General features: G+C 44.3%; 1 protein-coding gene across 3 annotated transcripts in view; it reads right to left on the minus strand.

Moving 5' to 3' along the window:
* ncoa3 (nuclear receptor coactivator 3) overlaps window positions 1-27,232 on the minus strand; it is a 38,303-nt gene extending 11,071 nt beyond the window's left edge. The window contains exons 1-9 of one of the 3 annotated variants that reach the window (XM_031567395.2): window positions 27,067-27,232; window positions 22,609-22,691; window positions 9,154-9,241; window positions 5,840-5,888; window positions 3,062-3,166; window positions 2,253-2,416; window positions 1,190-1,290; window positions 605-779; window positions 12-194 (exon numbers count right to left, since the gene is read on the minus strand). In XM_031567395.2, the coding sequence (XP_031423255.1) occupies window positions 12-194; window positions 605-779; window positions 1,190-1,290; window positions 2,253-2,416; window positions 3,062-3,147 (709 nt within the window). In that variant the 5' untranslated portion in view covers window positions 3,148-3,166; window positions 5,840-5,888; window positions 9,154-9,241; window positions 22,609-22,691; window positions 27,067-27,232. Of the gene's footprint in view, window positions 1-11; window positions 195-604; window positions 780-1,189; window positions 1,291-2,252; window positions 2,417-3,061; window positions 3,167-5,839; window positions 5,889-9,153; window positions 9,242-9,340; window positions 9,969-22,608; window positions 22,692-27,066 lie in introns of those variants that run through there. The other 2 variants (XM_012841198.3, XM_031567396.2) reach the window with 2 other exon arrangements.
* Between the last annotated feature and the right edge of the window lie 109 nt (window positions 27,233-27,341).

The raw sequence follows: 27,341 nt of genomic DNA on the forward strand, positions 1-27,341 counted from the left end.
GTGAGCAGTACCTTCCCCCTCTTCCATCATGGCTCGGGGCTGTGTGAGGGCGAAGCACTGCATGGTCTCGTAGCGCTGGCCTCCTGCGCCCTCCTCATGCGAGCCCTGGCCAAACTTCACCAGCATGCGGCAGTTAAACGTGTGGCTCTTCTGCCGCGAGGCGTCCCCCGGGCCCCACGACGGACCGCTGGGACCTGTGTACACACACACACACACACACACACACACACACACACACACACACACACACACACACACACACACACACACACACAAGGAAACACATCTGCTAATTAATGGCTATGCAATAACACCTCTACAACACCCTAAACAGCAGGACATATTAGGAATGGCAGTGGAGCAGACACTATGAACAACACAACAATGTGTTCACTTCACAAATGCTGTCAAAACAAAATCAAGCTTAAAAGTATGTCAGTTATAAACGAGTATCATAATATGTCAACAAGCTTAAAAATATGTGTGTGTGTGTGTGTGTGTGTGTGTGTGTGTGTGTGTGTGTGTGTGTGTGTGTGTGTGTGTGTGTGTGTGTGTGTGTGTGTGCGTTGGTGTCTGTGTGTCAGTTATAGGTGGTGATGCTCACCGTTGCCCTTGGGCAGGTTCTTGTGCAGCTCCTGCCGGTCATCCTCGTGCAGGATGTGGTAGACGCTGGTGTTGATCAGCTCCTCCTGCTTGTACTGCAGGTACTGTGTCACATTGTCTGACACAAACACGATGTTGCCCTCGCGGTTCACCACAAACAGGAAGCCGTCAAGGGCCTGAGAGAGGGATGAAGGGATAGGGTGAAGGCAGGATAAAGAGTTAGACATAAAAGACATTTAAAGCGGAGAAGTAACCAGTGACGAAAATAATCTGAGTCTTAACTACGATTCATCTTTAACATTTTCAAAATCACCACAGTACATTCAAAATGTTGTCTCATTTAGCACTCTAGTAAGCTAGCTGACTACTTAAGGGAAAGGACATTTAACCCAGGATAATTTCCTGCTTATGTCACATCTAATGGAAATTAATGAATGACTGTTCTACATGGCCATTGATGCCACTGGTGCTACTTTGCTGCTTTCACAGATGCCACATCAATTCCGCCTGTCACTTAGGAAACAGGAACACACAGAGCTTGGCTTTCAGGTGTCACACATTGACCCCACAGCAACCCCGCACTGACCTGTAACAGCAGCGGCCCCAGATGGTCCTTATCGATGACGCCCTGCCCCGTGGATGATATATCCGACTTCTGAACGTCGTCATCCCCACACGAGCTCTTTCCTACAACACAGACACGCAACCATGGTCATACAGAGCATGTGTCACATGGGTGTTTTCATTTACTCACAAACAAGCTTCAGAGAGTCCTCCAAGGGCATTCTTCTTAAGTAAGCTGTAAATGCAGTCAGCTATACAATTTCCTCAACGTTTGTAAATGTATGTGTGTGCGAATTACCCAACCACCAGGGGGCAGCATTATTGAAGAAGTATCGAAGCGTGTTATGCAAATCTTTAGCTTGTGTGAGGGGATTCACGAGACTGCACATACAGCGCACACTCTCTACCACTTGACCACAACAGACACACTGTGGCTAGTTGGAAATAAAAGACTATTGTAATTCGCAAATTATATTCAATTAGGAGGACAGCTTAACCCAGCTGTGGTATTAATGGTCACCGATCAGAGGTGGCCAGAAACAAAAGGGGGAAAGCCACAGATACAAAGAGTGACAGATGGAGGGACAGAAAGAGAGAGAGAAAAAGAGGGTACATATTATTTCACTTCCTGTAGTCATGGCAACACCTCAACACACAAAAACAAGCTGCTCCGTGGGCTGGTGGTGACGGCTGCAGCAACCATAGCCTCTGGGCCACATGCACGTACACACACACACACACACACATAAATTATGTACACACACACACACACACACACACACACACACACACACACACACACACACACACACACACACACACACACACACACACACACACACACACACACACACACACACACACACATACACATACACATACACACACACACACACACAAATGCTAGCTGACTGCTTCTTTTGCGATACCATACTCTGGTCAAGACTACAACCATATAATTCAGGAGCTGCCAGTGCTTTGCCTGGACATGCAGCAAATGTTTGCCTGGACATGTTGCCATGACCACAAAAGGTCAACTTTCTCTCTCCCTCTAGCGCTCTCTCACACACACACACTCCCCTCACCCTGTTCTTTGATGAGGCGGATCTGACGGACGGTCTCCTTGAGGATGGCACATTTGTCGGGCTTCACATTGAAGCTGCTGTCGATGTCGCCCAGATTGGCCGAGATCAGCTCCGCCAGCTCCTCTATGTATTTACTCTCCTGCTCTCTCCTCTTCTTGTCACACCTGCAGTGAGGAGCGAGAAGATCAGGAGTGAGGGATGGGAACGGAGAGAGGACACAGAAGGGAATAAGCAGAGGAGAGAGAAGGATCTGCATCTGGGCAGAAATGCTACAAGAACGTTCATGAAACGAACAAATCCTGGAATGGGAGTGAGAACTAGCAGATTCTTTGCGCCTGAGGTCTGACTGGAGTGTCAACCTGTGTCCAACCTTTTTCATATATATATTTTTTATTTATTTAGATATTTACTTCTTTCGCTTTGCATTTTCTTTGAAGTTGTTAAGTGATCCTCGCCCAATGTTTGATGCGTTGCTATAGGCACCATGGAAACTCCTGCCCCAGCCCTTCATGACGTCATCCTTACATCGCACACATTCTCTGTCTGTCTATCTCTCTCTGTCTTGTCTCTCTGTCTGCTCAGGATTGTTGTCAGATTGGTTTGCACTGGATAACTGGGCATAGATGACGTGCTTCTCAGACGGTCCTTTTTGTTCAGTCATTACAGCACTATAGTAGATTAAGCACACGTGGGGTTCATATTCAGCTGAAACAAAAGGTTATGCAAAAATGTTCAAATGTTGCAGAGCCTATCACTTCAGTCAACAGGGAGCAAATGCAATGACTACATAAGAAAAAACACACACATACCCAAGGCCTGGTGTGTCACATGTGGAAAGCTTGCGTTTCCGGTCTGAGCACATTGGCTCCAAAGCATTCTCTCCCACACCGCTCATCTTCAACACATATCAGCACCTGAGAGTATAAGGACAGAGAATGAGGTTAACACACACACTCTACCAGACACTCTCACAGGCAGACACAGACAGACAGACAGACAGACAGACACACACACACACACAAGCAGGAACCTGTGACTCATTGAGGAAGAACAGGCTCCATGAGATGAAAGACCATCTTTAGCACCAGTGTGTGTCTGTGTCTGTGTCTGTGTGTGTCTGTGTGTGTGTGTGTAGAAACTCTGGCTTTCCTGAATACCTAAACAGTCCCACCTCACAATCTAGTCTTGCCACCTCTGGTGTATAAACAGTCACAGCACATTTCACATTTCTGTGTTTCCCATGACATGAGGCAATAGCAATCAGACCATAGTAGAACCCAAATCAGAGAGAGAGAGAGAGAGAGAGAGAGAGAGAGGTTGATGACAGAAAGAAGAGAAGCCCAGAAGGAAATAGGCCTTCGACTGTCAGGTCTGTGTGTTACCAGAGGGAATCTTGTCAATAAGCACTCACTCATTCGTGCATGCGCAAATCAAGAGTGTGCTCCCTCTCTGACTTAGAAAAAGCCAATCACACACCTTGATTATGCGGATTATCATTTATAAGCTGTATTTCTCGGTTTCACCCTCCACATGTCGTACAACAACATAGGCAGAATGGAATGCAAGTGAGGAGATGTGTGCAGGGACAAAGGGAAAAAAAACTATACAAAAAAAATAAAATAATCACAGGTGAGGTTGCCAGTAGGCTAGGGCAGTTTTTAAAAGTGTGATGAGACCAGAGCACATTGGTGTAGAAATTCTATAGGAGCGTAACAGTTTCGACCAAGACCTGGAACACAACGAACCTGTTTTATCCAGAGTTGTATTGAGAAAGAGTAGCGCCTAAGTTGACGTCATGGAACGAGTTTTTTTTTTTCCAGTATGGCCGTGCCTGAAGCAGCTCAAAAGATCCAAACCTTGGTGTCAGTCAGTGCAGTCCTATCTGTTTTAACATCTATGAGCGCTTGTCATAGTTAACTGTGAAATTTCGGGAGTGCATCCTAATCAATTTAGTAATTTGGCTACATTCATGGATTTAGGCTTTTAAACTTCATAAAATACCGCTTGCAAATGGCAGCCGGAGCTGGCATCTCTCTCCAATGGTTGCAGCTAAACCTACAGTAGCTCCATTATTCAATTTAATTCAATTAAAATATAATAATAATGACAATTTCCCATTTATCGCTAGACGGAATCACTTGCTTGGAACTACTTGGCAGTCCATGAACCTAACGACCATTCAGCAAATTTGACTTTGCCACTCTTTGTATCATTTTAGCTGCTTAGGCCCATGCATGCAGCTTTTCGTCAGTCGTATCCTCTACTAAATTTTTTTACAGTAAAGTGGTTCAATTCTACCTTTTCCTCCCGCTCTTTATTTAAGAATACGACACACACACACACACACACACACACACACACACACACACACACACACACACACACACACACACACACACACACACACACACACACACACACACACACACACACACACCTTGCTTGATGCTTGTCTGGACTTGTTTATGGATCTGTCCGAACCATTATGTTTGTTACCTATTTGCTGAGCTTAGGACTGTGTATAAACACTGGAGTTTTTTGGAGCGCGCACACACTAAACAGACAGCTAGAGGATTGTGAGGAGCAATTCACTGAATTTTACAAAATGTTTATTACATTAGAATTGTGGACTGTACCCTTTCAAATAGGCTTTAAAAATGATAAATAATTATCGATATCGACTGATATGAAAATAATGTCGTGATAATGTTTTTCGTCTGAATAGCCCAGCCCTGTTAAACAACATACTGTATACACGGACATACACGGCACTACCACCATGTTCCACACAATATATCCACTCACACCTAAGACCCTCACAAACACTAGAGCACCATGATCTTCCTTCATCTCATTACTCCGTCTCCTTGAGATTAAACAGAGAGACTGTGAGCGGGGAGCTGCGGTCAGACCCCATCCCCCTACTCTACCCTCTGCTTCCATTTTTCCACCATTTTTCCCTCTTCTCTCTGAAACCCTCCACTCCTTTTTCATGTCTTCTCTCATTCGCTCTCTTTTCTGGTCCCTTCCTCCATCTCCCTTTGTTTGTTTTTTTTATTCTCTCTTGTTGACCGCTTCTGTCGTTGGTGTGGCCGTGTCTTGCCCTTGCCCTGTGAGTGACCCTCTCCAGAGTTCACTCCAGAGGAAGCCATTCCCGACCAGCAATGTGCTCACGTGACTCCCCCTTCCCCCCCGACTCACAGTAACACACACACACACACACACACACACACACACACACACACACACACACACACACACACACACACACACACACACACACACACACACACACACACACACACACACACACACACACACACACACAAATCTACATCGAACCTGCTACACAACACACAAAATAAACACATTTGTCTGATTGGCTCTAACACACACAAACACTCTCTCTCCCTCTCATACACATATACAACTCCAAAGAACACTGCTTCAGCTTTGGGACATTGAACACCAAGACAATACATACAATCCACACTTTCACACACATACACACTAGTCTCATTCTATCCGTTTCTCTATCTTCTTCCATCTCTTTCCATTTCATCTCCCCCTTTGCTTTGAATACTCACCTCTGCAGTTGTGTAGAATGGTGACATGAACTTCTGTTAGCTTCACATCCTGAAAGAAACAGGATGTCATTTTTGGCAGGCTAGCAAATGGACAAACAGCTAATAAACACGGTAATGAGCTTTCACTAACTAGCGGCCCTGACAAAACTCCCCTTATTTGTACATAACAACCAGACACAACATCAAAAACACTGCCTCGCATTGTTGAAAATTAATGGTGTTATGATTCGCCATTTATATTCTCATTGCCACACTCGCTCTCAACAAGGCTCTGCTTCAACATGCTCTCTGAGTAAACAAGCTTGTTCTCGACGAGGAGGAGGCCTTTGCCAAAAACAACTGCCTCTCCGAACGAGCTGACACGGCAACTCACAGCGTACAACATAATGAACTAACAGGGCACAGGAGCTTCTTTGCTCAGCGTCACTTTAATGACTTTAGGAGCACTGATTTACATAGGGGGGACTGTAGACTGCGGTTTAAGGCATCATCTCTGTGCCTAAGTTCACCAAAGCTCTTAAAATCTCCAACCATATTGAAGATGAAAACAAGAGACTGGGAAACAAATTCATCACTGATCACTGATCCGATCCAGACTGAGCCGCAATCTGAGGTGATCCGGGCCAAAATATGAGTCAAACTGTGCGGTGTTCTTAGCACTACATGATGGTGAACCTCAACTGATGGAGAAGGCCCACTGGGATGCTTGTGACAAACCATGAGAACACAGTACTAGGGCTGGGCGGTATATCGACTTAAGGGAATATCGCTATATTCCCAAACGAGGTATAGGATGAGACAATATCGTTTCTATCGATATAGTTTGATGTTGTTATATAACCAGTTTCTTCTGTAAAGCCATGCCAGTGTCTCCATCGCTCACACTCTCCGCACAACCCCTGCCCCCACTCTCCCTCTGTGTCTACCCTCTAGGTCCCTCAAGACCAGTGTTTCTCAACCACTCGGCCGCGACAGCGTCATCCAGCGTCATCCAGCGTCATCCAGTTGAGGCGCTCAGTTAAGCTAACGCTCTACTCTGTGGCAATATTAGCGGAACATTTTTGAAGTTTATCAAGCGAAAGAATGACAGCACTGGTAATGTCATACTACCGTAAACTACTAAAATTCAGCGTAAATACAACCCTGATTATATTAGATTTCGTTTTGTGAAGGGAGGTGACGACGTTGAGCCCAGAGCGCAATGTGTCGAGTGCGCTTTAACGCTATCTAATGAGGCGCTCAAACTTTCAAATCTGAAGCGACATTTGGAGACGTGACATCCAGCATTTGCGGAAAATCCGGTGGAAAACGGACTTCAAATACAAAAGAAGACCATTTCGACATTGGCTAAACAATCGAAGAGTGCTTTGAAAGCAAGTTACTTGGTAGCTAGACGTGTGGCACAGACCAAAAAGGCCTTTACGAGCGTGGAGGAACTGTTTCTGCCAGCTGCGGTGGATATGTGCCGCGAGATGATTGGGGAAGATGCTGCGAAAAAACTCTTGACAGTACCACTTTGAAACGACACAGTAAGTCGGCGGATTTCGGAAATGGCCTCGGATATACAGAACCAGGTCCTGGAAAGGATGAAAGGTATCCCGTTCTTTTCAATACAGTTAGACGAGTCGACGGACGTCAGTAACGCTGCATTACTGCTGGTTTTAGTGCATTATCGTTGGAGCGGTATTCTACAAAAGGACATGCTTTTCTGTGGAGAGCTACCAACTCGAACCACTGCCCAGAAATGCTTGGTGCTATTTATGTTGATAATATATTGCAGCAACAGATTTAAAATCATTACTTGAATTATTTGAATCATTATTTGGACCTATTTGAACTTATTTTTTTTAACATTATTTGAACCTATCTGTTTGCATGTCTGAAGCAACACCTATTTTCATTAGGCCTAGCTGAGTGGTCTTGTTTGCATGTTTCATCACTTGTTTTGAGTGCATGCTATCTTTTGGGGCTATTCTGGTTTTATTAACTTGCTTGCTTGTTTGCTGTGCACAAATAGGCCTAGGCCTACTAGAAATAAATTCCTTTGTTTCAAAACTCTTTTGGATAATAAATCCCTTTTGACTTAAAATGCTCTGTTTGGTTTTATGTTGTTTTCTGGTGCTCAATACAATTTTGATATTGCAATATCTAGAGTTCGATTTTCTTGTAAAATAGGCTCATTCTTTTTTTTCTATTTACATAGACTTGACTATTCAAAATAAGAAGAACATTGTAAAATCAAAACCTAAATGCCCTATTCATTTAGTTTTTTTAGCCTGATATGAATTTTGGTCCATATTTCCCAGCCCTACACAGCACACTCAGTTCCAGTGACAATAAAAACAACAACTAAGCTGATGCAGATGACGGAGTTGTGTTGGAGCTTCACGCCAATGATGAGTAAAAGTTGCTTTGGCCAAAGTGTAGGACCATGTTGACCGCTCATGTTGAATGTTTGGTGTTCATAACAGGCTCTCGTCCTGTCTCTTACTATTGGCAGAGTGACCCAGCCAAACCGGCTCTGGCCTGGCACTCATGCCGCCGCTCAGGCAGAGGGTGCCCGGTGCCAATGACACCCACCTTTGAGCCAAAGGCAGAGCCAGGAGCCACTTTACAGGCCTCCCAGAAATCTCACAATAGCCCTCTAGAATGTGCCTCAGGGGTGTAGGTGGTGAAGAGCCTGGTTGGATCATCAACGCTAATGCCCTCCTGAGCCCATCTTTCACAGGGCTGACAGCACAAGATCAGGGTTGCAGTGATCATTTAGGTAAGTTCAGCCAACAGTGGGCAGCGATATGAACAGACAACACACTTATTTTTACTATGTAAGGGTCTACTGTTGTGTTGAAAGGAGGCCATAGCATCAGTCACCTACATCATCCACCACTCTTACCCTACCAAAAGCTCTCTCAAAGATGAGGTCAAAGTAAATGTTTTGGTCCAATGGCAGAAATGACAATCGTCTTAAGGGCTCAAAAGGGCAAGTGATCTTAATATGTTTTGTAAGGATGTGCTATAAAAATCTTAGTCAAGTTATGAAATTGAAATATACAACTTTATATGCATTTTGCTGACTTGATAAGTTGACAAATGAGAGCAGATCTGGACTGGGCTTGGGTGTCGCTACATAGTAAATGAGTAATTGAACAGGGCAAGAAAAATCGTTGCACTGACTGCTGCTGAGGACGCACTCTGAGTGAGTAAACCTGTTTTCAATGATTGAACTGTGCAGTAGGACCAAGAGGGCATTACAAGTCAAACTAATTAATAGAGCATGTTCCCAAACCCCCATCCCCACCTTCTGTGGTACCCACCTAAATGTGGCTGACTTTTTTTTCTTTCCTCAAAGCCTCTTGTTCAACAAGGAGTGTAGGAAGGTCTGCATCAAACACACCGCTCCACCTGTGAAAACACAATTTAGGTTTCAAAGGTTTAGAATCTAGTCAAAATGTTCTCATTACTATGGTGTAGCGGGTACATAGCCTAAACATGGATACTCACCCCTTTGATAACACGTAACATTAAGTTACACTTAAGATACTCCTGAACCACACAGGGATACGATATATAGCTTTGCCTAGCTAGAAATAAATCTGAACTGGTAGAGAAAGTAGGTTTATATTAAAAAGAGGAGGAGTTACAGATTGTGTCTGACAAAATGATTTGTTCTGTGAGGTCAGCTGAAGGTTTGTGAAGTCAGGTTAAGTACTTTCATGGTATATGACAATGACTTGTCAACACAGGAACTACCAGAGATTCATCATAGAATTCTGTAATTAACCCATCCCAGTGCGCAAGGTGAGGGTTAGAGTGAACGCATGCACCAAACACAAGCTGAGGCTGACTGGGCTGTGGACAGTAGAGCAGCAGACGCAGTCTCCCTGCCACGGACTCAATCCCATGGTGTTCACAGATCTTCATGGGAAAATCCAATTTTAAGGGGAAAAAAGAAGCAACAGGAAGCCACAAGAGCAGGCATCCTGTTTGCACTTGCTGTCCGCCTGCGTCATCACTTCCTCTTCCTGGAAAAGCGCCTGTGGCCACCCAGGGACTAGATTTACATATTTCTGTTTATCTGTATGCATGCACGACCCTTTCCTCCCAACCCTCTGTGTGTGTGTGTGTGTGTGTGTGTGTGTGTGTGTGTGTGTCTCTCCACTGCCTCCACCCATCCACCCCCACACACTGAGGGAACAAGTGGACAGTGACCCTGTGAGAGCAGTTTAATTTAGTCCAGCTCCACAGATCACACCAGTGGTGAGGAGTTCTGAGAGCCTCCTAGACTTTCATCCTTTCACAACGAGACACGTACATGCTACATTATAGCACCACTGATAACAAGCACACATGCAAAAAATGGCTTTTCCATACATCTAACACTCACAAACACATAAATAATTTCTCTCTTTCTCTCTCTCACACACACACTAGAGGGAAGCTTGTCAATAACAATTCACTCATGCATAACCATACACTCAAGCATAACCATACACACATGCACACACACATGAAAGTCTACTCAGGTAGGCCTTTAGAAGATAAACTGGTGTCTTCTCATGACTGGGGTTTATGACCCTGTTGGGGTGAGAATATGCAAACAGTGCTCTCTCCCTCATGACAGCATCGCCTCCAGCTGGCAGCTGATTGGCCGAAGGAGGGTTTCTGCTGCAGCTCGTCGATAACTGGATGCTAATTAGGGCCAATTAGAGTCGGTGAATGACAAATGTGCTTTTGGCCAAGGCCAAGCCAGCTCAGCCAGTGCATCCCCAGTACGTTTCCTTGGCTACACCACCACACGTCTTCATTTCTCAGCATAATCTGCCCCCATACGAAGTCTGCATTCATTATTAATAGAGACTGCTCCTGCCTCAACGGGCAGGGGGGAAGGTGTTGCTTAGTCCGTTTATTGCACATGAACCCATACACTCTTAATCTCTACATTGCACTTTCAGACCATTTGTTTAATATTTCATCATTCTGATGCAAACATACACACATGCTCACTCTTTTGTCTCCCTCACACACACACACACACACACACACACACACACACACACACACACACACACACACACACACACACACACACACACACACACACACACACACACACACACACACACACACACACACACACACACACACACACCTGGGAGCCTTGGGGAGTTCTCTTTACACAGATGACTGGTAAACACCAATGGGCTTGCCATGGGCAGAGAACTGAGCTAAAGGTTCAACTGCATAATTAAACAGAGAGAGGCTGTGTGTGTGTGTGTGTCTGTGTGTGTGTGTGTGTGTCTGTGTGTGTGTGTGTATACTAAAAGAGTGAGAGTATGAGAGCAAATGTGTTCTCTCCACCCCCCTCCATTTATAAACAACCAATAGGGCTGCAGGTAGGCCAACAAATGCGGAAACAAAAACAGAAAAAGACTTCATGTACGTCAGGCCTGCCACTATGCAGAGTCACCGTATGTAGTGGAGGAAACCTAAAAATATATGCACATGTTCATCCGGTTACAACACCCCATAGTATTGTACTACATGTGCCTTGTCATTTTAACACTCACAAACACCAAGTGGCATGACACTACACTTACGACCAGACTAGGCTACACCAAATGCTCCACCCCAGCACATTCCAAGAGAGGCACCACACAAATAATACACTACACTCTAAAATCACACTGCAGAACCTACACTCACGCCAACATAGCTTAAGGGAATACTAGGTTGCAAGCAGGCCTGTGCATAGACTGGAGCACAGTGCAAGTGCAGCTCCAGGCCTTTCCACCAGGTCTCAGAAGAGAACCAGGGGCTGCTATACCATTAAGAGAACCCTGATTCTATTAGGAACCATGAACTGTGGAGTTCTTTAGCAATGCCTCATAGGAATATACTGTCAGAACGTGTGTAAAGCAGACAAAAGGTAGGCAACAATGGAACCCCAAAAACCTTCCACAAGAACCTTTTCTAGATCTTTCGGTTCATCTCACCTCCGGACCATTTCAACCTCTCCATTCACCTTTCAAGCATTCCCACCGTGTACCGCTGAAGACAAAATGACAACCCAACACCACCTATGGCTTTGCTCGTCCTTACAGAGGGGGCAGAATTCACGTCAGTACACAACACCACAATATGGTCTACTGTCTCTCCATTACCTTCCAAATTAGCCCATGACTGTAGTCTCAACCGATATTTCAGAGCAAGCTAGGAGTATCTACCAAAATAGGGATGTGTGCAGATATAGATAGCCTGCTTGAGAGAGGGGGAGAGGTGTGGTTAGAAATGAGACAGGGACAGGGACTGAGAGAGGGAAGGGGGGAAAATAAAAGGAGGTGGAGGAGGAGTGTCCTCGGCCCAGCTGAGGAGCAGAAGTGTCATTCAGGACCAGAATAGCGAGGACATTCTAGCTGAGCCTGAAATAAAGCATGTAATCTGAGCCCTGTGAGACGCCTGCTAAATAACAAACACACACACACACACACACACACACACACAACCACACACGGTGCCAGTGTGTACACACACACACATATGCATGCACACGCTCACAAGAAAACTCTCTACACACTCTGACAAACATGTAGGTTATACAAAGATGTCTGCATACACATGTACTAAAAATGGAACATACACTATCAAGTTCAACCACACACACACACACACACACACAAAGACAACACTAAAGACGGAATGGAACGGAAACTACTGCAATACAATATTTCAACAACTTCATGAAAGAAAAACAATAAGACAAAAAGAAATTGACAGGTAGAAAGAAAAGAGAAAGAAATAAAGACAGAAAGAAAAGCCAAAAAAGAGAGAGAGGTAAGAGAAAACTCGCTGCCCTTCCTGAGCCTCTGTGTGCTCCAGCGTGAGCCAGCTGCCACACAGACAAGACATTTGGCGCCTCAGCCCTGTGCCTGCCCACGCCCAAACACTCATGGTGCACACACACACACACACACACACACACACACACACACACACACACAAACATGCATAAAAACACAAATACGCCTACACACTCACACGTAGGTCCCCCCCCCCCACACACACAGACACTCTCACACACACACACAGACATTCACACAGACACACACCGCCCTTCTTGACTTAGGGAAATAAAGTGTCAGGAAAGAAGAGGACAGAATTGCTTCCTGTTTTGCCTGCTCTGTAGACTGCATGCAGAGGGAAAGAGAGCACGCTCTTCCTCTCCTGTCAGAAACACTCTTCACTCTCATGGTGCTGCAGACCCACCCACTAAACCAGAACTGCATTATGCTCTTAAGGACAGTATGACTAAAAAAGGACGATAGAGAGAGAAAAGGAGAAAAATGAGAAAAAAATGATAGAGAGACAGAAGGAACTAGATTGGAGGAGAGGGGCAGAGAGAGAGAGAGAGAGAGAATGCAAGTGAAAGAGGATGTGAGAGAAACTGAGACAGAGAAAAAAATAAAGTACACGATAGATAGAGATAAAAAGTCTGATGTGATGTGAGTGAGTGATGGTGAGAGCGATGCAAAGACAGAGGGACAACACCGAGAGAGACAGACAGAGACAAAGACATACAGAGAGATAGAGAAATAGACACAGAGCGAGCGGGCGAGCAAGGAAGAGAGAGAGAGAGAGAGAGAGAGAGAGAGAGAGAGAGAGAGAGAGAGAGAGAGAGAGAGAGAGAGAGAGAGAGAGAGAGAGAGAGAGAGAGAGAGAGAGAGAGAGAGAGAGAGAGAGAGAGAGGACAGTGTGCAACAGGAGCAGCACAATGGGCCATGAGCCCAGACAGTCAGACATGTGCCAGGCATGTGTGTACATGTGCAGGCTGCTGCAGAGCGAGGCTGAAAAACTCGGCTGCTAAACCTCCGGTAGGTGTCCTGGAGCTCGTCGATGGGAGCCACATTCCAGCCCCGAGCCACCCACAAAGCAACAGCACGCACAAATCCATAAATAAAAACATGGACTAAGTCTTGTCACTCCTAACTTAGAGGAAGGATGTTGTCTGGACATAGCCTTGGGCACTACACCCGTGTTCCAGCACGAGCATCCCCTTGTCGTGTGTAGACAACCCCCTGCTTGCCACTGGTACAACATAGGAGGACAACACATAAACTAAATGAAATGGGGAGGCGGGCGGCTGGCAGAGGGGGGGGAATTAGACAAGCTTGTACAAACACCTTTCTCATTGGAAAATAACTCAAGACATGTCAGACTACACGGTTATATGGAAAGAAATGTGGAGAGAGAAAAGGAGGCAGAGTGAAAACTCAGTGTGGGGCCCAACAAGTCAAGACAGGAAAAACAACTCCTACATATGACACACACACACGCACACGCACACGCACACGCACACGCACACACACAACCTACCTGAGGAGCTGCTAAGGCTTGGGTGAATCATACGTGTAGTACTCACTCCCCACAACTCTTCCTGTTCGCTGTGAAAAGGGCATCAGCTCATCCATCTCTGACAGGCAGAGAGTTTTGCCAATTTCACAAACGACTACGGCGCCACTCTAAGAATCACAACACTCCACAAACTCTATGGGGAAGAAAGGTAGAGTACAGGCTCGAGACTAGAGACCGCCAGGCAAGCTTGAGAAATGGGCTTCTGTACTGCTCGAAGGCTTCAGCATGACTCAATGAGTGTGTAGAAAGAAAACATGCCCAGGTGAGCGCTTCAAGAGAGAGGACGACATGCTTTCCCAAGTTCCCCCCCATCATCATATGCAGTCTATAATACAGACAGCATTGTTCTGTTGTCACAACACACCCACACTTGCCCTCCCTTTACACATACAGCCCATAGCCCACATACTATAGACCGGGGATGGGGCAGACCTACACAGGACTGTCTGCTTTGGGAAACACTGTGCCACTAGCACTGCGGCACATGCTAGCAGGGTTGGACGAATGGAAGTCCATCATCTGTGGCGAACCCCAGAGCGGGAAGCCTTTCAGAAGTGTGTGTGGCGGGGGGGGGGGAAGGCACAATGACCAATACCACGCTTCATTCATCATCCATTCATTTATGCCCTCAGAAAAGAAAACATGGCGTGAGAGAAAGCGAAAAAAGGGGGCGGCGAGAAAGAGATGAAGACAAAGAAAGAGGGAAATGTGTGGCGAGAAGGAAAAGTGCCTCGGCGCTCTGTAGTGAGCTCAGGCAGCCTCACCTCTTCCATTCTCTGCTCTGGGGAGGAATGGAAAAAGCAGAAGGTGGGCCTCAGTTTGCTCATAAAAATCCCTTTGAAAAAGGCCAGCAGCTCGCCAACCAGGCAAGAAGGAAAAAAAACATTTCATGAATTCTAACGAGTGCAGACACACACACACACACACGCACACACACACGCACACACACACACACACACACACACACACACACCACACACACACACACACACAAGACAGCATGCCTTTACGTTCAGCATTTCCTCCGTCTTTTACACACACACACACACTCTCTCTCACTCACACACACACACTCTCTTTTTCTCTCTCTCTCGTCCTCCTTCTTTTCTCCTTTTCCCTTCTGTAGGGGGGTGTTGACTGTGCCACGGTGCTGAAAAGCCTTTATTCATTCCATACTGCAGCTCTGATGATTTTCTTACTCCACCCCTCTCCCTTTTTTTTTTCTCTCTCCCTCTCGCTGCTCGGAGAGGTGGAGTAAACACAGGAAGAGAGTGGGCTCTGTTCCACGCCAGAGCTGGGCGTTCCTGCAGCGCTCCTGCGGGGTCAAAAGTTTACTGTGGTTTGAAATTCACCTTTCCTCAGCCAATCACAACGCCGTGCCGCGGCAGCTGAACTTTGACCCCTTCCAAAGAATTCGACTCTGAGGAAGGCTGCTGCTAGTTCTCTCTTGTCCCCCCCTCCCTGCCCCTACCCCTTTCTCTCTCCACCTCTTTTTTCTCCCTCTCCTTCTCAGTCCCTCGTTTTGTGCCACTCCCCCTCTCTTCTTTTCCAGCACCAGCCATTTTCATTTATTTTCAGCTCATGGAAAGAAAAGTGTTTCACAAAGTTGGGATGTGAAGGAACAAAGAAAAGCACAGTTCTTTTTCTTCGCAGAAAACCAATATCTCGGCACACTGTTTGATTTCAAAGCTTCAAACTTCATTTTCAAAACTTAAATCATATCCTCATGATATTTCTTCTGAAATAAACATAGCACAAGAAATACTACCCTTCATTTGCTAAGACGTTCAGATCAACCTTGTGGGAAAAAACTGCCAGTTAACCCACAAAAATAAATAATTAGTCTACATAATTAGAGTACAATCAGCATGGTATTACTGGGGTGGGTGTGGGCAGGAGGTCAAATATTCACAAGGAAAAACTAGGACCCTTACCAACTATCAGGTGTGACCTTCACCATCATAACAGGAAACACAGATATAACTCTTCCTGTCCATGAAAAGTTACTTTCTCTGATCTACACACCAACTACCATTCTGTTGGATTCCACTAACACCTGAGGGGCTTTTTTCTTTCACATAGCACAGGCAAGCATCAATCAGGCAAGTACTGTTTTCCAAAACACACTTCAACTCACCTCTTTGCGATCTTATCTCACCAGCCAAATGATTTGGGTTTTCATTTGGGATCTGGAAGAGCAACTACAGCTAGTAGTATCAACATTATAGCCCTGCATCAAAAACTTTGCCCCAACTGCTGACCCCGCCCATTATCCCCCCCCCCCCCCCCCCCCCCCCCCCCCACACACACACACACACACACACACACAGACACACACGCCACCCAAATTCAGGCTAACACTATTAAAAGCGTGTTTAAATGACTTATGAGGACAGATTGGACAGAGGGTCAACTGAGCCACACACTAAGGAAAAGAGAAGGGGGTTTGGGGAGAGGGACTGAAGATCTCACCATACTAGCAAATGGTTTCAATATTGAAAAACACACAACACACACAAATTAGAAATTCAATTTGAGCAGGTCACATATTGATCCCAGAACGGCAGTCCCATCACACGCACACACAAACACACGCACCATTACTAATGGAACCCATCAATTGTGTTAGTTTGGTTCTTTTCATTTTACGAAAAGGCTTTAAAAAAAATCCAGAATAACAGACTTGGGTGTCTGGTTTAAAGACTCTGCTTATGATTTCACACAAAAGATGAATAAAATCCTCAACTGTGATGAAGCAAAATGTAATTAATATTGAAGTCTTTAATCCCCCACGACTCCTACCTCATAAAAATTAGACACTTCAAAACAACTTATTTTCTGCCTGTATTTCCATGTCTTGCCCCACAGGAGATAAATCTCACACAAGAAGACCTAACCAGCCTGGCAGTGAGTCTTGAGTTTCTTTACCTGGACAACACCTCAAAAAGAGAAAGAAAAAAAAAAAATCCATCAGTTATTGTTCTGAACCATCAGCAGAACGGCATTCATCACTCAGAATCCTCCAGAGAATGGAAGGGGTGAAAGGCCATTTGCTTTTGTTGGCTTTCCACTTTTTTCCCTGAGATAACCTTTGACCTTTGCAGGAGGTCAGAAGGGCTCTCTTCTCCGGTGTGTTGATTGGCACAGTTGTGATTGGTTGCAGCCCTGAGATGAGTGGAGGGTGTGCAAGGGGGTGGGGGAGCTACCTGCTCTTCTAGCATGTAGCAAGGGAGAGCAGAGTAATGACCCATCGAAAGAACTGGTGGGACTTTCGGTGTACCTTCTTCTAAGTGGAGTTAAACTTTCCTGCAGAGTACAGCCTTCTTGCAGACCTGTTATAACCGACCTGATCCGGTTAATCAGGTTCTTCCACACCACCTGGGAATCTGGGCTTATTCAGGTGCGTTTGATCAGGATTGACACTTCATCCAGGACAATGGTGGATCTCCAGTAGAGACCTCTGGATTGATAATTTGCCAGGAAATGCCTTGTCATATGCACTGGGCACACATACTGATAATTAGGCTACAATCTATCTGAACATGACGAAGATCTCTCTGACCTAAATGTATGAAACTGGAAGAGAACCAAGCCCGTATCATATCTAGTGTCCCATGCAAGTATCCCAAGAACCCCAACAAACAATACTTTCATTTCTACCTCCACAGTGCTGATGTAACTTATAGCTGACCTACATCTAAAAGGAAATGGTTCAGAGAGGGAACGAGAGTGACAGGGCTATGGTAACCTGTTTGACATGTGGAACACTTCCTGCAACAGTAGGCCTAAGCCATTTGCCCTGCAGTTGGAGAGAATAGTTCGTTCCACTGCCAGGAGTAGGCCAGAGTAAATTAACCTGTGCCGACCAGGGAACAAGGTTCTGTAGAGTTCTGCCTATGATTCACTGCTCTGCTAACATAACTCGGGATGGTTAACAATCAATGTCTTCAATGTCATCTGGTTAAGTGAATGAATTTGCTGGTCTAAACTCAGAAATGCTCACACCACAAGGGAATTCAACATGGGTCAATGAACGGGAGTCAAATGATAAATGACAAGTAAAATGTCAGCGTTTCTTTGCCAACCAATTCATTCTTATGTTACATGACACACCATGACAGAATATGAAACACTAGGCTAATTACTACAGTATAGTATAGTGCACTGGTCTTAGAGTCTGTTAAATTGTTGTTCTGGTCATTAACCTGAAATGTTTCCTCCCGTACCCCCTTTCCACCAACGCAACAAGGTGCTAGTTCTGGGCTAGTGTCAGTTCAGAGTTGGTTCAACTTAGGAACCTTCTACGAACCGGTCTGATTTTTCATGTGCTAGAGGTCCACCACAGAGCCACATCATCATGACACTATATTACATCTGTATACGTCTCTGCTTTCCAATAACAACAACAGACTATGTCATCTCTTATTGAGTGTTGCTCCTGGCTGTACTAGCTGTTGATCAGCTAACATTACCCAAGCAAGCATAGTAACTCATTTCTCACATCAATGTTCTTAACGTTGTATGTAACATTAATGTCACGATGGATCACGTTACGAACATAACATTGATGTGAGAAAATAGAAGCTATGCTTGCTTGTGTAATGTTAGCTGACCAACAACTAGCCAGCTAGCTAGCTTGCCAGTCGGCTCTGTCTTCTTTTCAGCTATCTGTTTTTTCTTCTTCTTTGGATTAGGCAGACTATACACTGTATCAGCTCTGTTTGTGTTTTAAAATAGCGGTCGAAAGGTTTTAGTTGGTTTAGTCTTGTTGGTCACAATAATCCCACCCCCAGCCCCTGACATAAGCGGTTCTTGGTTTTAGACCAGTAAAGTGTTGGTGCCACTCTCAAAACTGTTTTCCTGGCCGAGAGCCAGTTATTTGCCTTTCGAAACGCGAAAAACTGGTTTGAGAACAGGCAGCGGCGCCAAACTGGCCCTTGAACAGTCTTGGTTGAAAAGGGATACCAGAGATATCAAAGTCTTTCTTAATTTCCATATGTGATGCACAATTTTGTTCTTTGAACGACCACGCACACTTGCACTTATGTCTTTTACATAATCTGTAAATTGTGTTTTGTCTGTAAATAATAATATGTACATTTTCTGTATATTGTCTGTATTGCTTAGAGTCACCAACGGTTGGAACCAAATACCTTGTGTGTTAACATCCTTGGCGATTAAAAATAAATAAATCGAGTATAAGTATCGCAATATCTTTCAGCACAATATTATATCGATAGAGCGGCACCAAGTATTGAAATCTTTATTTAATATTATGATTTTAATTTAAATTTGTCTACACATATGTACATATGTCTACTCTGATAACACTGCTTCTGAAGTCCACAGTATGGCCCAAGACCTCACTCTTCACATCACAGCGGAAATTGACTGCACCAAGATGGCTGCAGAGACTCCCAGTATACGAAATATAACAAATGGGAGAAATGAATCGCAATGTTTCTCAGAATCGAATCACAATACTTGCTGTAACGTCAAATGTAAAAAATCTCAATAATATCGTATTGTAGCCCAAATATCGTGATAAGTCTCATATCCTCTGTGGCAATTCCCATCCCGATAGATTCTGATAGTTCTGCAAGGAAAGGATGCATCTCAAAGCAGAGTCGGATGATTCTGGTGAAGGAGGGGGGGGGGGGGGGGGGCAATCAGTAAGATCTAGGGTTTGAAGCGAATGACAGCAATGGGGAAAGGATAATATAAAAAAAGAGGGAAAAGTTGGGGAAATAGAGATAGAGTGAAATGAGGAGATGAAGTGACACAGCCACAGAGAATCACTCATTCAAGCGTCAGCCTTCAGCCAGCGTTGTCCCCTTGACGACGGACTGCATAAACAAGGAGGGAATGCCAAAGTGCGCACCGACTCAAGACTTGAAAAAGACACCCAGCTCTCTTTCCCTCCACAACATACCAGCCTTGCGTCCAGCTCGATCTCATGCAACGGCACTGACGAGCGTTCCCACCTGGCCACCTTCAACAAACTTTCAAGAATCTCATGAGAAGCTCCGGGTCACTGCTAAGTAAATGTTTGGCATAACCACCATATATGATTCATGAGCGCATATGCTAAGGGGAACGGCTGAAGAATGAAAAAAGACTGTCACTTTTCAGCAGTGCTAAAAACAGGAGCGCTGAATATTGAATAAGATTTGTGGGCACCACTTCTGACAGGAGACGTTGGCAAACTCCAGCCCTGTCAAAATGGTCAAACAGCACCTGGGGCTTAAAGTGAATTATTGATGGGCCCTTCCTGGATGGTTTTCCCTGCTCCTGCTCCCCTGCCTCTTTAGTATGGAAATACAGACTGCTGGACCTGTGGCATATGACACTGCTGCCCACTGCCTCACCACCGCTAGAAGTAAAAAAGGGACACTGCCAACACACCAGGGTATGCACATTGCTATTCAAGTTCAAGGAGATGTAATGGCAGAGCTTAAGAGAGGAGACTCACCGTGCTTTAATAAAAAAGTTACGGAAAGAAATGTTTTAAAAGTGCTGCTCAGCAAAATGTATGCAAGTTCAAGTCAATGCAGTATCAGTTTAAGGGGATGAGGTGGGGGTAGGGGGCTTTCTGACTCTACATAAGTATTAACCTTATTTGATGAGAAATCCTTTTCGTCCTTCTCTTTTTCGTAAGGGTAGAATTCTGCATCAGTCAACTTGTATCGAAACTGTGCAGGGGACTGGGGCTGTTGGGATTGGGGGGGGGGCGGAGTAGCGCAGAGGCAGGAAGGGGGTGTGGAGGCCTGGCAGAATGAAAACAAGGTGGCTGCTGCGCAGTGGAGAAGTTCATCCAGAGGTGACTCACTCCCTCCTCACTGCCTGATTGACAGAGAGAGCATCTGGTAACATTTATCCCGACTCAAAAACTTTTCTCTCTCTCGCTCTCTCCCTCTCTTTTTCACTCTTTCTCTCTCCCTCTGTCTTTCCCCCAAACACCACTGCCACACACTTTTATAAAGGGGGCCCTAAACAAAACACAAACACACCAAGTCTCCGTAACTTTTTACAATGGTAAAAAGACCAGACCAGAGCCCTACCCTGCTGCTGGCTTATTCAGGTGAACCCGTTTTACGAGCATTCTTTTGCCGAGCGAAGGGAGGGATGGTGTGGAGTAGGAGGAGAGAGAGTGAGAGTGAATGAGACAGAGAGTGAGAGAATGAGAGAAAAACAGGACTGTGTATCCCCCCCCCCCCAGCTGCCTTACCTCACCCAATGGCAGTGTCAAGAGAGGAGGAAGCATAGTGCTGTGGCTAATGGCTAATCACAGACACCCATACCGTATGGCACTCATCTGTGGCACTGCTCTCCAGCCTAGGAGCCAGAGCAGCAAATGTGCACTGAATTACCCAGATATGCAAAAATGTCAACATCAGTGTTAAGCACAAACAAAACATTGGGAAACTTTAAGAAAGACTAAGATACATTACATCTACTATGGATAGTACATCAACAGTACTGAGAATACCTGAAATACTTTTAGTGAAAAATGTCACTTCTAGGAGGTCAGATACACTGGCACTATTACATTTAGAATAATGAATACATTGTCCTAAATTGTTTATGTTGTTGCCTTGCGTGAGTGGACAGTGAGGCACAACAGATACAACTCAGTCACCACGTAAACGACCTTGAGCCAGGCATGTAGGAGTGTCGTCATGGCAACCCGGCTCTACACAACTAGGCACAGCTGGATGCAACACATTCCCCTTAAACCCGAGCAGAGGGACGAAAAGCAAAAGGGGAGTTGTAAAATTTCATTGAGGACACAGATGCCATGGTACAATAACTGTGAAAGAATTTCTTAATCATACTGTGTGAACTTTCAACCCCAGTGTCTGCTGGAACGGAAAACAAAATTCAAACTGCACATAAACTTTGCAGAATAGGTCTATGTGAAGTTAAACAAATACACACTCTTGCTAACAACCTTCCTCACTGTGTGAACAGTGTGTTTGTGTGTGTGTGCAGTCGGTGTGTGAGCAGAACTGGGGAAACCAACAGTGCTCTCAGAGAGGGAAAAACAAAAGTACACAAATGAGGTCCATCTGGAACCGATTCGTGGCATTGCCTTGAGGTAGACGACAACTGAGCCATGAATGAAAAAGAGAAAATTAATGTATTCCTCTCCTTGGACATCACTAACAAAATGACATAACTTCACTTATCTGAACTACTTTGCTTGGCCATAGTCTAAATGATAAACCGCAGCGTAAGGTGGACACCCACTTTTTCAAAAGTGGCCTGCAGTCCACATGTGGCCCTGCTTCTTAGGACTACGGCCTAACAGCTCCTCTGTGTCGGCTGGATCAGCTCAAAGCAGGCTTGATTTGACTAACCTTGGCTTCCTGTGGGGGAAAAGATCTGTCTCTCTGAACTCTCTCCTACATCATACTGCAGTCCTTAAGTGGACAACATGAATCTGTTCAGAAAAGGGAAGAAGGCATCAAACCCTGCCCTGCCCCCACCCCTGTCTACCTTCACACAATCACACACAAACACACACACACACACACACACACACACAGGAGAGGTCTTCCACCAAGGCCAAGGCATCACATTTCAATTAGGCAAACAATCAAGCTTTTGTTTCAGCGCAGTGTCATCAAACCGGTGCTGGAGTTAGGACCAATCGCCACCCACTATTAATCATACATTAAACATGCACAGACACATATACACCTGATACATTTACGACACTTTCGCTACTCAGCAAAAAAAAAAAAAAAAAACAGCAGCCTCTGTTAAGTACAGCCCTCCTCCCACTCACTCTGTCTCTAGATCACACACACAGCACAAACAAAACACAGACACACAGAGCACCACCGACACCACAATAAAAACCCTTCACACACGAAACCCCTTTATGTATCAGCTAAAAACAACACAGTATGGATAATAAATTGTCATTCCCACTCAGTCTTCCATAACGGTAAAGTCACGGATCTTGTGTATTCCCATTTGACTGTATTTAACGGTATGCTACAAAGCGAGAACCTCTGCAAGACTTGTAAAACATGCAAGGTCTCATGCCAGTTAACCTAGCTATGAACTATCCTAGCTAACTGTAGCTTATGGAACCATTTTAACAGTTGGCAGTTGCTATTTGGGAGCCAAGCAGAAAAGCTGCATAGGCACCCTAAGGGTTTCTACCTTTTTCTTTATTTCATAATTTGATTATAAGTTAAATTGTGAAGACTGTAACTCACTATGATTTCATGCAAATGGAACTCTGCCATTAAAACAGTTTAAGGTTATTAAAAAGTTTCCTTAACTAGCATAGCAACTATGCGACCATAGGAACCAGGAAACCCCATGTGCTGCATAGCCTGAAGCAAAGTTTTGCTTTGGTTAAAAATTATCCCAACCACTTACGAATGATGTTAAATGGCTTCACATTAAACAATCCTGAGAGAAATAATGGGACATCAATGGAGTAAGGGCTACTCTGATATCAATGTAGTGAATGAAGGGGGAGAAGTCTCCCCTCCCCCTTGACCTTCTCCAACACGTTAATCCATTGGTTCCAGTTCCCACTGGAGCCGTGTCCGAAGATTACGCTCTGTAATTATTAGATTGATATTACATTGCCAGGGGATAGATAAACGGTTTGACTTCTACCGTTTTACTCCCATTCCCACACAACACCATAACAGTAAAACAGTGATAAATAAATGCCTTTCAGTGTGAGTGGGAATGAGGTATAAAAAGAATGGCATCCATTCAAACACCATCGGGAGAAAAATGTAGCCTGACAAAGACTGAGTGGAGACAGTCATCAAAAAGTGCCACATAAAGGTGATGAGGCATCCCCTCCCCCTCCTCCTCCCCCCGCCAGCCCTTATTGTTGCTCACAAAGCCCCGTGCTCAGACACTGAGCCAACTCAAGAAGACCCCAATGCATATATATGCACAACACTGAAATGTGCTCATATAGAGTACACTTAGTGCAAATGAAGAATAAATACCTAGTCAACTGCAACCTATAATACTACATTAACGTGGTAAAAATTCAAAATGCAATTCTATTTTTTTTATGGTAAATTAAAGATGAAAAGAAAGTATATGAGACAGGAATTATATCTGAAGCTTTAAAACATGTCCTTTGAATTATCCATATTATAATCTGCATAGATAGAGAGGCGCATTCTTTCTCTGGGACCATACAAAAGAGAGGTCTCGTCTCCGCTGGGAGGCCAGCATAAGTTAATGAGTTAAGGACCACACTGGCAAATGGATGAGGACAGACAACTGTGCATCCAAGTCACTTCTCTCACCCCCATTGGCAGTCAAAGAATCTCACACAAGATTGACTCATTGTTAATACGGCCTGACGTTCCGTGTGTGAGAGAGAGAGAGTGAGAACGGGAGCGGGAGAAAGAAGGGGAGAGATAAATGGAGAGGGGAAGGGGTGGGGGAGGGGGAGGGAGGGGGCTCAGACAGCCACCAAACTGAGCAGCAGTGTGAGCAGACTCATCTTTAGCTACTGCTGCATATGGGCCCCTTCTCACCACAAGAGAGAGAGGAAGAAGGATCGAAGGAGAAAAGGAAAGCTGAGCCAAAAAAAAATCCATACCATTTCTTCACTAAAGCCAAAACACTACCTTTTATACCTATCAAAACCGTTCACTAATAACATTAAAATAACATTTGTTAACGAACTGCATCATGAGCCAAAGAACTGCCTGCATTCCCCTTTTAGCTGTGATTTTTTAAAGACAGGTAGACTATGTACATTGAAAACTTCATGTAGGAACATTTTTAAAAGTTGGGTGAGACAAGTATCTGAACAGCCCACTGGGAGATCAAGTTAGAAACCACAGAACGAAATAGGTCAATTCCAAAACCAAGTTAATCAAATAACCCTATCAAATACAAGATATGGAGGGCCTCTCACACCAAATCTACTCCTTACAGTGAGCAAAACTAACTAGCCAAACATTAAAAAAAAAAAAAAACATGTTAATCTACTCTGAGTATTATGTCAAGCCATTAGGTAGCTACTTGTACTACATCCTTGCTTCCCATTCTTGAGCAGAACACCTCGTCCTATAAGACAAATGCCCTGCTGACAGAACCCCACTCATGACTAGATTTATATGTGCCCCTGAAAGGCAAACACAAGCGCCCTCTATTTGGGTGCCTTGACCTTAGCCATCTTTCTAGACATCTGAGGGCTTCAGACAAAGTTTCAAACTCATGTCTAACAGATAGACTACAGATAACAGATAAAGTCACATTCACACCATGATATATTCACGAAAACGAAAGTAAATTGGAGAGAGGGAAATAAATATGGTTGAACCAGATGTGGTGCACGTCACAGCTGTGCGGGCGAAGTCCACAAACATAGTCACAAACACACTCATAGTGCAGAGACATGCGGACAATACATACATGTTAATGATAGCGATGTAAAAAAAAAAATAGAAAGAAGAGAAAAGGTATCTTCACTTTATTAAGGTAAAGAACAAGGTACCTTGTATACTCCCTTGACATCCAAAATCTTTCTCAGGGAAATAATCTATGCATTTTAAAGCTAAACGACAATTTAAATCAAAACTATAAAAACAATAAAGATTTAAAGACAACTTTACTTTCGAGTAGAAGAAATTGGCGACAACCTCAGAAGCACCAAAGAACCAACTGATGCCAGTTTCACTTTCAGCCTAGGGGTGATAACACTGAAAGGCGTTTAACCGAATCATTGCATTATGCACGGGGTTATCGCAATAGCACAAATTAAGCTTCCCTGAATATTCCAATGATTCAACAAGGCTGAGGACTCATTCAGCTCCAGCAGTAATAACCTGAACAACAGAGGTGCATGAACCGACTAACATACCCAAGCTAGCGGTTTGGATACACGTTGCAATACAACAACAATGACTAATGTTCGTGTTTCAATTAAAGGCTTTTTAGCATTTCGTGAATCAATGGTAGAGAGCAAGCAGCGAATACAATGTTTCAGTGGTAACCGTCATGCTATTTCTGAATGGATGTTAGGCTAGTAACGTTATAAGCTACACGCCATACAACCATGTGAAAGTTAATAATAATAACAACTAACTTTGGAACTCATAAGTAACTCAACTCAAAATGATATCATCGTGAAACTCGCGAAAAACAACCATGCGTACAGAGAAACGTACCACAAGATATTTAGACAACAAAATTAGAGGGTATTTAAATGCAGGACAAGAATGCTATTGCCTATCGCTAGCTGGCTAGCCCGCTAGCCTAATAGGCTCGGTGTTCCTACATAGGTTATAGGTAGGTTGCTGGCAAGATTACCAAGTCGAAATTTTGTAGTTGAATTGGATATATGACTGTTAACTAAACGAAAGTATGAAATACAAATATCTAAATATTTAATACAAAAACATGAAGAGGTTAAATGTTTATGGTAAGGTAAATACCAACATTAATTTACAAAAAGAGAGATTCAAAATAACGATAGTATTTGGCTGCCTGTTCCTTTAAGCAGACATAGCCTATTCTAAATCAAGAAAGCAACCACCAGGTTACATGTACGGCTGACTATTTACACATGAACGTTACAGACCTTTAATGGGAAATGTATGGCGAACGTCAAAACAAATAAACCTATGTGCATGCAACTGCGGCCACTGACAACGTTGTATTACGAGCAATATCGCTCCAACAACAACTAGCTAAGTGGCGAAATACGTGTCTCCCACAAGTCAGCACTCTCTAACAAGTCTGCAAAATAAAGAACCTCCAAGTATGTGGATTTGGCAACGAATAGTAAAACCGTGAATTCCCGGTCAACTCACCGTTGCAATGTATCTCAATAAGTGCAGCAGTTTCTTAAGCCTCCGTTAAATCTCCGCCATCTTCAGCACTCTGTTTGTTTAAATGGGAAACACTCCCAAAGCGCACAGAAGCCAGCTTGTACCGCAACGCTATGGTTTCTGGGTAAGGTAGTATTATTTCATGCCTCACTGCATTGGAATGGTTTCAATTTGCAGAAAGAGGACTACAAGTAAACCAACTCCCCCAGGTAGAAAACAGATAGCCAGTGGGAGATGGGCAGTAGTAGCGATATCAT

The sequence above is a fragment of the Clupea harengus genome, chromosome 5, assembly GCF_900700415.2.
Source record: "Clupea harengus chromosome 5, Ch_v2.0.2, whole genome shotgun sequence".
Taxonomy (NCBI): Eukaryota; Metazoa; Chordata; class Actinopteri; order Clupeiformes; family Clupeidae; genus Clupea; species Clupea harengus.